This window comes from Palaemon carinicauda, chromosome 8, assembly GCF_036898095.1.
Source record: "Palaemon carinicauda isolate YSFRI2023 chromosome 8, ASM3689809v2, whole genome shotgun sequence".
NCBI lineage: Eukaryota > Metazoa > Arthropoda > Malacostraca > Decapoda > Palaemonidae > Palaemon > Palaemon carinicauda.
Genome location: NC_090732.1, coordinates 39,565,896 through 39,583,395, shown reverse-complemented (window position 1 = coordinate 39,583,395; position 17,500 = coordinate 39,565,896). Strand labels below are relative to the sequence as shown.

The following is a 17,500-nucleotide window of genomic DNA, read 5'->3' as shown; positions in this document are numbered from 1 at the left end:
GTGACTCCAAGAGTGGATTATACACTCTTAAAAGTTTTAAAATCCCTAAGCCGTTTGTTCAGAAAGCTCAAAAGTGTTATTTTTACATTTCCTATTGGTAGAAAACTATAATTCTGCTCAGCTTCCTCTCCTGTGGGAATTCGTGGAAAGGGGCGTATCATACAAAAAAGTGAAGGAAGCTGCTCTAAAGGAAAGTTATCGTATGAAAAGGGCTCCCCACACTGATATGAAACGACATTGTAGGCCGTATAGTATTTTCGAGAAAATTGCAAGACAGGTAGTTGTCTCTCCTCCTCGACCCCTCGACATACCAGCTGATATTTACAGTATATCTGGTAGGAATTTTTAAGTTATTTTAAACAGACATAGGATTGGTCATACACGCCTCGCGCAGAATTTATTCTAGACGGTAGTACAGCACCAGTGTGTACTCTGTGACACACACTATCAGGTGATCACATTGGAGTTTGTTCTCAAAATTTGTAAATCAGATTCACAAATACCACCTCAAAGCTAAATCCAACGCTGATATTTTCGAAAATGAAATCGATCTTTTTACTGAAATGTAATTAAATTTTAATGAATTTATTAAGAATATGTGAATGGCGTGCATTTATGAGTCAATGTGTTTTTTAAGCAATTTCAATCGTATGTTAACGTTTCTAATGACTTGCATATATATGAAGGCGTTGAACAACCTCACCAGTTCGAGTACCTGGCCTTTGGCCTAAAAATTGTAATTCAAGGGGTTTATGTTCTAACAGCATCTTTACTTATTCATTTATTTATTTATCTATTTATTTATTTATTTATTTATTTATTTATTTTGGCAGCCACCCACCCAAGTACTGACCAAACCGAACATTGCTTGGCTGCATTATATATGTTTTTGCATTCATATTTTAGTTTGAATTATGATCTTAAATATCGTTTATAGGAAGATTAGATAGAAAAGTGAATATTATAGAATTGCAAAACGAAAAACGAACCAATACCTAAGTGTGGACAAGAAAGAAGCAAATTTAAACATCTTTTCGAATTTACTTGCATTGATTGGATGTGCATATTCAGGGCAAGTTGTCTCAAGAGTGCTTTCCTACTTAACCAGCTTTTGTATTCTCTAGAATTCGCCTAAAATAATGTTCTATGGCAACGGTTGGTACATGCCACGTTTTTGGATTTTATTTGCCTTCATTGAATGTTAAGATGAGTTGTCTTTATTGATTTGAAAGTCTTATAAATATCCAAGAAAGGCGATTGTTTCTTTGACAAGGCTAGCATATTTAATGTATTATTTGGGTAGTGAAAACTTATTCTTTATTATTACCATATTGATGGATATACAGTATAACTATATCTATCTATCTATCTATCCATATATCTCTCTATCTATGTGTGTGTGTCTTCTGGAATTTCGTAATTAAGATGAATGCATTTTTGTGACAGACCTACTTGTTATGCAGGTAGAGATACGCCAAAATCATGCACAACTTCAGTATCTAATGTACATTTATTTATATAGCCAAATGGTGAGATATCTAAAATGTAATTAAATTGAGTATGATTGGTACATCAGCAGAGTCATTCAATCACAGTTTATTTAATTAAGGTTGTGTCAGCTCTCTGTAAATTGTACAAGTTCTGTATGTGTTCATGATGGGACAATTGTAGTTTTGGGCATGTCTTCAGTGATTGCGTTGTGGTTCAGTAAACAAAGGTCATCACGCACAGAGGATGGTTGTTGTTGTGAGTAGACCTTGGGTTTCATGCACGCAAGAACATGGCGACCCAATTAAATGTGTATCCTCGATGACACACACACATACACACATAATGGACAGTCCGCAGTATAAGTAGGGATTCCCCGCTCGAGACATCTCAGTGTATCCTAAAACTCTGCGGTGATTGTTACCCCGTTTTCATTGACTGGGTCTCTACTCGACTGTGTTCCGACATAACTTGAGGGTAAATCTTTGGCGAGTTTGTCTTCTTAAAAGCTTTCACTCTTCAGTTATCATACAGTTTTATCAAAAATTATTTATTTTATTTATATTGTTAATTTCTTCAGTTAAATTGCAGCATGGACTGTCTATCATATACAGAGAAACTTAATATGGCTTTGCCCTTGAAGACTATGGTTATAAGCATCTATTTTATTAATAACTGTATGAAGTACATAATTAGTTTTCATCTATCATTTATAGGTATATTTTCTTTAATTTTGGTGTGAAAACTAGTGCTTATTACCACTCAGTCTTGTTCATCATGTTTTGTGGTACCTTCGATATTTTCGTTGAAAGATAAAATACTATTTTCTCCCAAAGTAGACCATTGTGAACAAACATCAGCGAACACTTGAAAATATTACATATCTAGTTTTTATAATTCAGAGTATGGTATTATTTGACGTTTTGACTCGAAAACAAATACACACACGCACACACTTTTTTTTTTTTTTTTGCTGCCAAAGTCTGGTGCTATTTCTTCTCCGGACATATAAAGAACTTTGAGAAAGTCAACGTTTTCCCTTACAATACAAAAATGTTCGTGCAATGCATTGCAATGACGTGCAGATTAGGCTTTCCTGCTATTTTATTATAAGACTGAACACATTTCCTTTACCGGATGAACTTTTTTCGAACAGCAATAATTCCTGATTTCTTTTTAGCCCCGTAACTTTTTTTTTTATATATATTTTGCTTTCTTATTTTAAATGATTAACATCATGACGTTTTCGACTTCACTTTTACATGCTACGCAGTTAGTTGCACAGTTGCAGAAATTCTTGCATGCATTTTCATTTGCATATATATATATATATATATATATATATATATATATATATATATATATATATATATATATATATTCATTTGCACATATATATGTATATATACATATATATATATATATATATATAGATTGAGTGATTGACTGATTTAAAATTTTCTGTCATCCTGACATCTAAGGTCATTGACGCCGATATCGTTTATTGTAAATAAAAAGTAAGATGATATCAAGTTAAAACATATATATTTGTGCGTGCGTTCTTGCATTTTTTTTTTTTTTTAAATTAAGTGTTTACTTCAACAGTGCAACAGTGGGTGTCTCCAGAGAAAAATAAAACAATGTTTACTGTCACATTCAGATTTTCATTTGTGTATTATATTCAGTTAGAAGTTGTTAATTGTGTATATATATATATATATATATACATATATATATATATATATATATATATATATATATATATATATATATATATATATATATATATATGTATGTATTATATATGTATATGTGTACTGTGTGTATACCTATATGTATACACACATATATATATATATATAATATATATATATATATATATATATATATATATATATATATATATATATATATATGTATGTATACACACACTACACACACATATATATATGTATATATATACATATATATATATATATATATATATATATATATATATATATATATACGGTGTGGATATGAATACACGCTCGCACATACACACGCTTATGTGTATATATATATATATATATATATATATATATATATATATATATATATTCATATATATATATATATATATATATATATATTCATATATATATATATATATTCATATATATATATATACATATATATATATATATGTGTGTGTGTGTGTGTGTGTGTGTTTGTGTGTGTATGTATGTATTTGTTTGTTATTATAAGCCGAGCAGCAATCAATTTTGAACGTATGAAATTCCACCGGGTTAGCTGGTATGTTTAGTTATGAAGAAAAAAAAATCCTATACAAGATGTCCAAAGAGCTTGCCATCCAAGTCAGGAGTAATGATTTCAATAGACTTCAGGTTCATGTCCAACAATTTAGAATAAGGTACAGTTGCAGACCATCAGAAAGGATAATATTCTAAACATGGCATAATAGAAAAATGTAATCTTTTCCTCAGGATAGACAGGTCTCCAACAAATCTTGATAGACCAATTTGCCAGTTTTTTTTTTCTAACAATAGAAAGATCATGTAAACTTAGAGTCAAGAATGGAAACTAGAATTTTAGATGAATATTATGTAGCTAAAAAAGCATCTTTCATGAAAGATTTGTTTTGGAAGGGTCTAATATCGTGTGCATTATAATTTTTTAAATTTCTGAATTGGTAAATCACCACACAAAATTTTAGAAAATATTAAGAAGGTTTAGTCATTATGTATATTGGTTGCATCACAAAACTAAACTTGGAAATATATATTTTGGGATAGACAGTAGTATGTGAAAAACAGTTACTCTCTCTCTCTCTCTCTCTCTCTCTCTCTCTCTCTCTCTCTCTCTCCTCTCTCTCTCTCTCTCTCTCTCTCTCTCAATAAGGTAATCTCTTTCTTGTGTGTTGAAGTAATCAACAAGTAAGGCATGTTTACATTTTATTTGTTTCTATATTAGGGTTTGCACGTATTTGTAGACTGATATTGGTATTTGAAACTGATGTTAGGGAAGAAGTAAATACCAAATTTATAGTTGAGCAAGGAAAGCATCAGGAGCTTTAGAAGAGTAATGGAAATGGAGCTGAGGTTTTGGTGTTAGTTGATTGGTAAGGCTAAACTCTACGTGGTGGAAGTGAGGTTTAGATTTTGGATAATCTTTAAAGAAACTTTTTTGTCCTTTCCTGTACCGGAATTTGACTAAGAATATTTGGAAGTAAGGGATATGCAATATATATCAGGGCTAACTAGAATAATTAGTCAGAAAATGTGAAAAGATTTTTCATTTTCTTTTATCAATTGGGAGAATTTGAAAAGTTAGATTGGTGGAAAGTTGAGGACAGTGAGACCTTTAAATGGCAAAGTTTATGGAATACTCAGAAAATATAAAAATAAGAAATTGATATAATCAATACAAACAACATAAGTGTAATACAAATGTCATGAAACACTCTTTTTTCAGCTAATTATGTCATTAGCCTATTTTATGTAAAATCTACACATTTTTTAAAAGAATCTATTCTTAGATTATTTTAATGATAGCCATCAAAAAATGTATTCCTACATATAAATTTCAAACACTATTAGAGTTATTAGTTATGTTTTCATTGGTGTTGTACCATTTTTGCAATACAGTATTTTTGCACCTTATCATCCCCTTAGTTTAAAGTCGGGCTTTGTTTTATACATTCAGATGCTAGCAAGAATTCTGAAGACACTTGGATGTGATGGTGGTTATCTGTTGATTATATTTTCTAAACTTTTAGGACTATTAGAATTAATACCTTGATCTTTTATCCTTTTCCTTATCGATCGTAAGGAGAATTCTTAAACCTTAGATTACAGTTACTTATTTCATTGCACAACTTTAGTTGTCATTGTACTTTGAGTTATATGGTGGTTTATTTTGCAACTTTTTTTATGCAACTCTCAATTATGCGTGATCTAATGAGATATCTTACTTATTTATAAGATGAGTTCATCTATAGGAATTGTACATTGTGAATAAGGATATTAGTAATTATATGATATTCAATACTTGATTAAATTATGATTTGGCTTTATCAGTTTAACCCTTTTCTCCGTAAAGCCCTCGCACGACTTGAGACTTGCCTGCCGTACTTCGTGGTTACCTTTTATTACTAAGGTACAACGCCCCCCCCCCTCCACCCCCACAGACTATGAGTGGTGGTAGAATCGCCGTTTTGAATGTGGCGTTGACCTGGGGGGGTTGAAGTAGTTAAAGGGTTTGTGCTAACAGTATGTTTGACATCACTGCGTCAGTATGATTACTCAGCTGGCGATATCCATTGGCGACGTTTCTCAAGAGGTCATAAGCCATTGCTCCCTGACCTCTATAGCTTTACATATGTACGTGACAAATCCCCCCCACCACCATTTATTTTCAGACTATACCAAGTCTGAAAACTTCTCAATGATTTTACTATAAAGCTGTGTCAGTCGTCATCCAAGTGTTCATGGAAGAAAATGTACTTAGCTTAGTGTTTGGGATACTATCGTATTCGCATTGGCCAAAGCTCATCATCTCTGATTGCCCTTTATATTATCATGACATTAGGATCATTTGACATCATGAAAGATACCTAGTACCGTTAGTTGCTTCCGATAATAAATCACTTCAATTTATTATCGCATAATGCTATCTTTAGTAATTTTAAAGTTCTCCCATTCCCCAGAAAACGCGTTTTATCTTCTATTTGTATTCTTTGGTTTTATGATAATTGTTGTCCGAAATACTCAGATGTTTTCTTTAATTGCAATTGTTGCATATTGTAAAGTTCTGAGCGAATTGGGTTAATGACTAGAATCTTTCTTCTGGGATACGGTTATTACCTTTGTCAAAAAGTTATGTTTTGAGAGGCGTGTATTTATTTGTTTGTATATTTGTTTCTCTGTGATTTGCGTACTCAAAAATGATTTCACAGAATCTCAGGAAATTTGGAGGGATTATTAGTCATGATTCAAGGACAGTTTGATTAGATTTACCAAGTTCAAAAATTAAGGTAACAGAAAAGTAAAAAAGTATTCTTTCTATATCGTGGTCAGTTTTTAACCAATTTGAATGAAAATAAGGTCAAAATGTGCACAATTCAATTGCATATCTCGTGATTTGTGTGTGATCGGGTCAAAAGTAAAGGTCAAGGCTAAATGTCTTTTTGCTATATCGTGCTCAATTTTTATCCGATGGCATGAAATCAGTGCCAAAATGTGCATAATCTAATTGCCTATCTTGTGATATACTGTACAACATGATCAAGGTCAAGGTCACAGAAAGGTGAAAAATAATTTTTTCTATATCATGAATTTTTTAAATGATTTGCGCGAAACTAGGGCTAAAATGTGCATAATTCAATTCGCCTCTTGTGATATACAACGTGATTCATGGACGTCATTACCATTATTAGCAGTTAGGGTTCAAAGGTTAACGGGGTCAATGAACTTGGAAAAAAGGTGTAGGTTTGTTCATTACTCGGCCATTGTTATCCGATTTCTTTGCATAACAGGGACAATATATGGGAGTGATTGGGCCAAAGGTCGAGGTCACGAAAAGGTAATTTTTTTTTTTTTTATATCGTGGTCAATATTTATCCGATTTGCTTGAAACTAGTGCAAAAATGTCCGTGATTCAGTTTCTATCTTGTGATAATAACATGATTGGGTCAAAGGTCAATGTTATGAAAAGTCAAAAGCGTCTTTTTGCTATATTGTGATCAATTTTTATCCGATTAACGTGAAACTAGCGTCAAAATGTGTATAATCTAATTTGCTATCAAGGTCAAGGTCACAAAATGGTCCACAAGTTTTTATTTGCTATGTCATCGTAAATTTGTATCCAATTTGCATGAAACTAGTGCAATAATGTGCTTAATTCAATTGCCTATCTCGTGATATACAGTACATGATTTAGTGACGTCATTGTTCTTGTTAGCGGTCGGGGTTCAAAGGTCAGCGGGATCTGCGAACTTGGAAAAAGTGCAAGTTTCGTCTGTACAAGGCCATTGTTATCCTATTTGCATAACAACGGCAATTTGAATAAATATTGGGACTGATTTGGCCAAAGTCAAGGTCATGAAAAGATAAAAAAAAATTATTTTTTATATAGTGGTTAATGTTTATCAGATTTGCATGAAACTAGTGCTAAAATATAAATTATTCAGTTACTTATCTTGTAATATACAACATGGTCAAGGTCACGATTTGTGATATACAACATGATCAAGGTCAAGGTCATGATTTGTGATATACAACATGATCAAGGTCAAGGTCACGATTTGTTATATACAGCATGATCAAGGTCAAGGTTACAATTTGTGATATACAACATGAACAAGGTCAAGGTCACGATTTGTGATATACAACATGATCAAGGTCAAGGTCACGATAAAGTCCAAAACGTCTTTTTGCTGTATAGTGGTAAATTTGTATCCGATTTACAGGAAATTAGTGTCAAACTATGGATAATTCAATTGCCTATTTTGCAATATACATTTTGATATAGACAAAGGTATGTGTACTTCCAAGTGCCCATTCTAGTTCTCATTGTTATTGTTATCTCGATTTAGGCAGTATTATTATTATTATTATTATTATTATTATTATTATTATTATTATTACTTGGTAAGCTACAACCCTAGTTGGAAAAGCAAGATGCTATAAGCTCAGGGGCCCCAACAGGGAAAATAGCTTAGTGAGGAAAGGAAACACAGAAAAATAAAATGTCTTAAAGTAACAACATTAGAATAAATATTTCCTATATAAACTATTAAAACTTTAACAAAACAAGAAGAGAAATTAGATAGAATAGTGTGCCCGAATGTACCTTCAAAGCAAGAGAACTCTAACCCAAGACAGTGGAAGACCATGGTACAGAGGCTATGGCACTACCCAAGACTAGAGAACTAGTTGTTTTTATAATCATAATTGTATATTTGTATGATAAAATCTTTTATTGTCATTACTGTTGAAATATCTATAAAAGAATTTAAAAACTATTTTTATTTGAATTTTGTATGCAGTTACTTTAATTTCCATTTTTTCTCAAAATTTTGTAGACGGTTACTTCAATTGTCATGGCTGTTTGAATGCCTGAGGTGGGTGATGTCATTGTTATTATTGCCCGACATCTGATGGCGTTGCTTTCCTTTTCCTATTGGGCTGTTTCCCTAACTACACGTTACAGTTGGGGAATTAAATGCCTGCGCTGGACATTGAATGCATTCACATACTCTAAGAATATGGCAGCACCAAACAGGAGATTGTTAGTTTTACAGTATATATTTACTTTATGTTCCATTGTAGCATAGTGCATCAAAGTAGAATTAGTATGCATAATTACTTAGGTGCCATTGATTTTTGTAGGTCTGAATGATAACATGAAATTTGGTGAGGGAATGGGCTTTTTTTATAAGTTCGGGCCAGAGTTTGTTCAATCTCTTTTAAACTTTTGTTATCATCATCATCATCATTATCATCAACATCATCATTATTATTATTATTATTATTATTATTATTATTATTATTACTTTTCTCTATCACAGTCTTTCGACTAGGTGGTATTTATAGTGTAGGGTTCCGGGTAGCTTCCTGCCTCCTTAGGAGTCCATCACTTTTCTTATTATGTGCGCCGTTCTTAAGATCACTCTCTTTTGCATGAGTCGTGGAGCTACTTTAGCCTTTAGTTTTTCTAGAGTCCTTTTCAGGGATCTTGAGATAGTGTCTAGTGTTCCTATGATTATGGGTACAATTTCCACTGGCATACCCATATCCTTCTTATTTCTATTTTCAGGTCTTGATACTAATCCATTATCCCTCTCTTTTTCTTCAACTCTGGAGTCCCATGGTGCTGCGATACCAATGAGTGATACTTTCTTTTTGATTTTGTCAATCAACGTCATGTCTGGCCTATTTGCACGTATCATTCTATCTGTTCTGATACCATAGTCCCAGAGGATATTGGCCTGATCGTTTTCTATCACTTCCTCAGGTTGGTGCTCGTACCACTTTATTATTGCAAGGTAGCTGATGTTTCTTGCAGAGGCTCCAGTGGAAGGCTTTTGCCACTGAGTCATGCTCTTTTTGTACTGATTCTGGCCAAGTTGCGAACATACGCTTTTTATGTGGTTTATGGCTTCATTTTTCGTATTGCAATTCCTACATATGGAAGAGATGTTATTTCCGTCTATCGTTCTTTGAACATATCTCGTTCTTAGGGCCTGATCTTGTGCTGCTATTATCATTCCTTCAGTTTCCTTCTTGAAATCTCCCCTCAGTAGCCATTGCCACGTGTCATCGCTGGCTACTTCTTTAGTCTATCTCATGTATTGTCCGTGCATTGGTTTGTTGTGTCAGTCCTCTGTTATGCTTGTCATTCTCCTGTTTATATTTCTGGGTCTTCGTCTACTTTTATCAGTCTTTCTTCCCATGCACTCTTGAGCCACTCGTCTTCACTGGTTTTCAGATATTTCCCCAGCTCTCTATTTTCGATGTTGACGATGTTCTCTATACTCAGTAGTCCTCTCTCTCCTTCCTTTCGTGTTATGTATAGTCTGTCAGTATTTGCTCTTGGGTGTAGTGTTTTGTGTATTGTCATATGTTTCCTAGTTTTCTGGTTTATGCTGCAGAGTTGTAACTTCATCTATTCGACTATTCCTGCTCTGTATCTGATTACTGGCCTTGTCCATGTGTTTATGGCTTTTATGATATTTCCGGCGTTGAGTTTTGACTTGAGTATCCTTGAGTCTCTGCGTATACTCTTTTCTGATCGTGTCCTTCATCTCTTGGTGTTTTATATCCTCTCCTGTTATTCCCAGGTATTTGTAACCCGTTTCATCTATATGTTTGATGCTGCTCCCATCTGGTAGCTTTATCTCTTCAGTCCCTGTTACTTTGCTCTTTTGTATGTTGACTCAGGCACATTTTCTATTCCAAACTCCATCCTGATGTCACCAGATACAATCCTTATAGTCTGGATCAAGGCATCTATTTCCTTGATGTTCTTACCATACAGCTTGATGTCGTCCATGAACATCAGATGGTTAATTCTGTTGCCTCTTTTCTTGAGTTGGTACCCAGCATCCATCTTCTGCAGTACTTTTGTCAAGGAAATCATGGCTACTACGAAGAGTAGTGGGGACAGAGAGTCGCCCTGGAAGATCCCTCTTCTGATATTAACCTCTGCTAGTCTTATTCCAGAGCTTGTAAGTATTGTATTCCAGTTGCGCATTGTATTTTTGAAGAAGCTGATGGTGTTTTCCTCTGCCCCATATATTTTCAGGCATTCTATTAGCCATGTGTGTGGTATCATGTCGAAGGCTTTCTTATAGTCAATCCATGCCATGCTTAGGTTGGTTTTTCCTCTCCTACTGTTCTTTATTACCATTTTGTCTATCAGGAGCTGGTCTTTTGTGCCCCCTACACCTCCTGCAGCGTTTCTTTTGGTCTGGTATGGTGTTTGTCTCCTCTAGGTTATTGTATAGCCTTTCACTGATGATACTTTTTAGTAACTTCCACATTATTGGTAGGCAGGTGATAGGCTCGTAGTTACTGGTTATATTTCCCTTAATCTTGTCTTTTTGTAATAAGGATGTTCTCTCTGTGGTCATCCATTTGGGTGCATGGCGATTTGAGATACAATGCTGGAGTTGTTCTGCTATTCGTGGGTGTAGGGCCTTGACGTTTTTGAGCAAGTATCCATGGACTTCATCGACATCTGGGGCTTTCTACTTAGGCATTTTCCTTAGTTGGTGTCTAACTGTGTCTGTCGTGATCTCTGTGAATCTTTGTTTTATTCTCCCTGTTTCTTCTTCCTTGACTTGCATTCATATTGTGTGATACCGGATTGTTCTTTATGTTTTAGTGTTTTCTGGTTGGTGCCAAATAGTTTGCTCTGTTGGTAACCCTTATTCCTGTTAATGTACCGTTGGATCATGTGTGCTTTGGCCCTAAGCCTCTGTTTTACATCTTCTATTGTGTTGTTTAGTATCTAGTATTTCTCGTTGAGTTCCTTCCTTATTTTCCTGCTTCTTAGCCTTTTTTCTGCCATCTCTTTCAGTTTACTCAAGTCAGATCTCATCACCATGATTTGCTTTTCTAGGCGCCTTTTCCAAGGAGGTTGCTGTTTTGGTTTCTGTTCGGTTGGTTGTGTTTGTGTTGTTGGTGTCCTTGGTCCTGCATATGCCAAGTCACTAGTTTCTGTGATACTGGTGGTTTGTATTATTGCCGTTGTTTCATTGACGTCAGTTGTTCCCTTAATTTATTGGTGTTGTAGGTTTACCTGGAGGGGATCTTTGTTCGCTCTGTATCTAGCTCCATCCATTGTCTAATCTTTTCTACTCATAACCGTCCTATCTGTTACTTCGTCTGTGTTTCTTTGTGTGTCGTTGTTTAATACCCTATCATCCCTGTAGTCTTCTGTGGCATTGTCTCTCAGTTCGTCTTCTTGTAATTCGTTGTCGAGTGTCATTTCCCGTTCCAGTTTCTCTCTTTCTGTTGGGGAGAGCCAGTTCTTTTTCTTTATTATGTTCCATACTTGGGCTGTCAGCCTCTGCTCTGTTTGGGGGGTGTTTTTCCTCTCATTCCAGATGTCGACCAACCGTCTTCTGTATCCTCTCTCTGTCGGGTTGCTTCTGATGTAGCATCTCCATATTTCCTTATTTTCTTCTCTTGACCATTTTTTCCTTTGGTTTGCTTCTGTAGCTCCAGTCTCTGGCTGTTGGTTTCTGTCATTGTGGTGGTCAGTTGCTGGATGACGATCTCCAAGTACCTGACCGTCTTCCCCTTCAACTGGGTTGATTACCGGGTTGCTGGACGAAGCTACTCTGTTGCCATAGGTTCTATTTACGTCTTTATCGTTTAATCCTTCATTTTTTTTCCATCATTTGTGAGTTTTGCTATTTAACCCAGAGCTGTACCCTACCCCATCAGGGATAGGTAATCATATACAGCTGAGTAGACTGAGGAGATTATGGTAAAGATCCTTTCCCAAGGGATCAACGCCGAGGAGACCGGTCATCCATTCAACGACTGACCAGGCTCAATGTTGCTTAACCAATCCATCGACAACCTAACCCATTCTGCCACGACGCCACATATTATTATTATTATTATTATTATTATTATTATTATTATTATTATTATTATTATTATTATTATTATTATTATTATTATTATTATTATTGCTGTTGTGTTTGTTATTATTCTGAATGAGCATACATTCTTTTAACATGGAAAAAGTCACGAACTTGACTTGTAGAAGCAAGTTGACGATGAAACGAGTGAAACTGTATTTTCGATAACAATACTTGTGTTAATATAAAACGAATAACACTTCAGATCAATAGATTATTTCACGAATAACACTTAGAAATATAATTGAAAAGGTTTCGTTTAGTGTAAGCATATTATTCCAAATCCTAGACTATGGAAAGAAGTGATAAAGCAGAGATGGCCGAGACTATGGATTGGGAACATTGGTTATATGGTCACCATTCAGTTCCAGCCAATTAAGTGTTATAATCAGAAAAGTTGGTATCCCAAATATAGTGTCACAGATATTTGAGTCATCTTTTCAATACGTGAAATGAGGTGACATTCCACTAAAACATATCAAAATTATAAACTTTTCACACTTTTGACTTGTATATTCATTATGTGGACCAGTTGTAGTGATATAGCAGGAAGTGTCGAAATCTAATGAGAAAATGTCCATGGAATATGTACTAAAGTTGGGGCTCTTTTAGCAATAGCCTTTAATCTCGTGTACAGTTCTCTAGCGAATTTAAGATGGTTATAAGTAGCGATAATTAGTTATGTGTATGTTAAAAAGCACATATCCATCTTTAGTCAAATACAAGCATAACCGTCATCTGCTGACCTCAGTATTATTTTTTCAGCAGTAACCAGTTGCTGTTTACACCTAGCAATTTCTTGCTGAGCAGTTATTTCCATTGCTATCCCCGTCTCATAACTTCATAAATGTAAATAATTTTTCGAAATGATTAAATTCAGTATAGCTAATTTTCATCACGTTTATATTTTATGATAATAGATCAATATAATTTCTTTAAGCATACCAACATTGAAGAATTATATTAATTTCCACAACTTTTCAGATCTTCAAATGTTTTGACTTCTTTAAACTTGCCATTGAAAAAATCTCAATATGTTAGTGCACCAGCAGTTACAGCTTAATGTTTTCAATTGGACCTTTTGTTTCTTCAAACACAATAAATCGTATTGCTTATATATTTGATTAAGATGTGGTAACATTCTGGTTTTTAGGTTGGAAGGGGAACTAGTTTCCTATAATAAGCTTGCGGCAGACGAAATAGACGGAATTTTCTTTTTTGGGAGGCGACCAGTCACTAATGAACTATAGAGATAAATCAAAATTTTGAGGTTAGAGAAATTGGAATATATTAGGTATGATCTTAATCTTCCATTTTTCGTCTTTTCCAAATGCCCCTAAATCTTCATTCCATCGATAAACCTCAGCAAAATCTTCTTCTTCTGCACTTCGCGTAATGAAAAAAAAAATCCTTATCGCCTAGGATCCCTTTACATTGCCTTCCCTTTTGTTTGTTTAAAGATCTTTTATTCTCTGAAATTTAGTTTTCACTAGATTTTTATGCACAGTGTCTCAAAGGAATTAAAACGGAAAGAATCTTCAATTATGAAATGAGTTGGGAACTAACTTCATCTTGCGTGAGCTCTAATATTGTGAGGCGACTTATGCTGTCCTTTAATTACGGCATTCCTGGCATTGCACTATTCCACAACCATTTTGGTCATTCAGTTGGCTTGTATTAAAATATCATCATTCAACAATATAACAGAGAATCTTTATATTCTTATGCATGTCGGTCATGCATTTGCCATTATTATTTTTTTTTTCATTGGAGGGACCTATTAGTGATTTTATTTTGCTATGGCTCATTACTTTACATCGTGGTAATGATACCGCGTCAGTTTCACGCTTTAGTTGAGTTGATAAACTTGTGCCCAATTGATATTTATACAACACAAGGCAAGGAAGGGTGATTTACACATGTCTAGATGTTTTACCATGATCAAGAGCGTTTTATGTTTCACCAATTCTTTAATTCTTTTATAAAGTAAATATATAATTTAGGAAATTGCGCTGTTATACGCTTTGAAAGGTGAAAATTTCGACCTTCAACGAAAAATTTAGAAACGAAAATAATATATTTAAACTGTATAATGTACTGATATAGAAGATTTGTTTTTTTATTTTTGGTAATGGTAAAAGGATGAGACTTTAAACATGAAAAGGTAAGTATAATCAATTTTGACTATAAGATTTCATGGAAAATGGCTCTTCTTTGTTATCATGAAATCCTGAAGTTACATATTTAAAAAGGTTTTCTCTTATGAATATTTGAAGAAATTCTGTTTTGTCCATAAGATGAAGGGTTCTTAGTTTCAAAACCTGCAATTATATGTATATTTTTGTCGTTTGTGATTGATCTTGAAAATATTTTACATATACAATTATAATTGATTTTTATAATTATTAAAAATTTTATAATTATAAGAGTTTTATAAATAATAATCCTAACCGAAAGGAGTATATACAATTATTTTCAACGGGTAGGTTCTATTGTTAATATATATTTTTTTTCTTCCCACAGCAATTCAACAAATATTATATATCGGAACACAAAAACTTACTTGACCTTTGGCGAGAGATCGGGTGTGTGAAGCGCACCTTCTCCGAGGTGAAACACCTGACCTCCCGCGATCTGACAGAACTGCGAGGTGACTTCGACCGTTACTCTCATCTCCTCTTGTCTGCCTGCCAATCAGCTCACTCCAATATGAGTATCATACCCACCGGAGATAAGGTACTGACTTCGTTTCAGGTACTATTTTTTGTTCAAGACCAATATTTGGCACTTAACATTTTATGAGACTAATTCCATCGGAGTATTGCCGTTAATGTGCTAGTGAGGCCTTTCATTTTCAATCTAGTTTCATGGTTTTAATCACAAACATGGCTTCCAGCTATAATTTGATACCTGATCATGATCTCTGGAGACCAGTATCTATACATCTGTAAATTCATATCTAGCTTTTCATATAATTGATTTGGCTCTCTTTCTCTTAGTAATCTAAAATCTATTAACTTTACACATTGGTGGCGTCCTTTTGAGTTCTGTTCTTTCAACGGTATCATTACTCTTCTACATCAGCAGCATTATCCTGTATACATTTAAACCTCTATTTTTTCCTATTTTACCTCCAAGACATTCCCTATTAGCAATAAATCTCAAATAGCGCTTTTTCCTCTCAGCTCGGATCTTGATAATTCATGGGAATCTTTTTACTTCATCAGTTTCATTGCTTCCATGTGCTAATACATAAAATTTCTTGTTTTGGTTTATATGTAATTTAGTGTTGCCATCCACTTCTGCCAATATTTTCATGTTTATGTTATCTCAGACTAGCATTTGAGAAATCTCAAGAATAAAATGATTAATTCTGCTGAGAAAATTATTTTGTTTCCGATGTTTATTTTCTTCGTCGCTATATTGTGTTTTTGTTGTTTCATCTTCTCTCTCCATTTAGACTGGTTTAATCAAATGCAACTGATTTAATGACTGACTTCGCCTTTGCCTCTTATCAAATGCTCCTGGCTCTTGACCAAAAGGTGTTATATGTCTCTTTTTCTTGAGTTTAAGTGGTTTACTCTTCCATAATCAAGCAGGGGGTTAAATGCTTTCTCCGAGGATAGAAATAACCCTTGTTTTTAATTATCTCCTTCATCGGGGCTGGAATAGTTCACGTCACTGCCGTCATTTGCAAGACTTTTTATATGACTTTATTTTGAAATTTCTTTGAAATTAAATCCTGGTAGTTGTTCCCACTGTTTGTTTCATTATCATTTAGCTTTATTGATGATACCATGTGTACCTTTCACATTTACCCTTGTAATTATTTGAGTCCAGGTGCTGAACACAAGGTTTATTTTGGATTCCTGTTTGCTAATTTTATGTAGGTGTTTTATTAACTTGAAGTAATATAGTTAAAATTTTTATTTTACTTTAATTTAAAATTTACTTGAGTTGAATATATTTTTTAGTTATTCACAAATTTATATAATTTGTTCAAAAACTGTTCTATGACATTCAGGGTTCAACTAATACTAACGATCTTCCGGTATTGTAGATAATTATTTACACAATTTTTTATATTGATAATATCAGTACAGTCTATTTGTTAAACAAAAAGTACCTGTATTTAATCTTTTTTTTCTATCCAAACAGGATGAATATGTGGTTGGTAATCCATCAGATTTGTGGGGCCGCATCCAGGAATGCGAGAGGTCGCAGGTCCGCGCGGAAACGGAAAAGACCAACCTCAAGGAAAAGATCAATGAACTTAATTCAAGAGTAGCTGAACTTAACAACGGTTTGAGGGACAAGGAAAGAACAATAGCAGAACTTAATAAAAAACTGGTAAGTTATGTTAACGTTTTCTTAGTCTTTTAGAAGTTAGTATCTGCAGCTTTGATGATCGTTTAATCTTATCTGTTTGGTTAAAGGGATAGTTGATATTGTGCAGAAAAGCATACATTTGACCCGTATATTATAAAGTGAATTTTTATAATTCATAAAAGCACAAGTGAGGTATTTCAGCTACCTTATTAGATAGTGGTGGCTAAAATATATACTTTAAACTTCTCAATCTGAGAATAGTATAAAGCTGCATTACGTGTTTGATCATGGGTTTTCTGTCCATTGTATAAGAAAAAGTCTATCTGCAGAAACTTGATGTCCTTAAAAGCTATTTTTGATATGCAGATAAGTAATTTTGTCAAAAAAATTAAAGCTATGTTATATAATAATAATTGAAATTGAAGCTTCATGACAATTTTGTACAGTATTTGTACATTATTTACAAGTGTGTGTATATATATATATATATATATATATATATATATATATATATATATATATGTA

General features: G+C 33.7%; 1 protein-coding gene across 2 annotated transcripts in view; it reads left to right on the top strand.

Moving 5' to 3' along the window:
* The window catches only part of LOC137645715 (rootletin-like), a 746,485-nt gene that overhangs the window by 435,394 nt on the left and 293,591 nt on the right, over positions 1 to 17,500 (top strand). For both annotated transcript variants that reach the window (XM_068378593.1, XM_068378592.1), the window contains exons 9-10: positions 15,170 to 15,382; positions 16,805 to 16,996. In XM_068378593.1, coding sequence (XP_068234694.1) covers positions 15,170 to 15,382; positions 16,805 to 16,996 — 405 coding nt within the window. The remainder of the gene's footprint in view (positions 1 to 15,169; positions 15,383 to 16,804; positions 16,997 to 17,500) is intronic.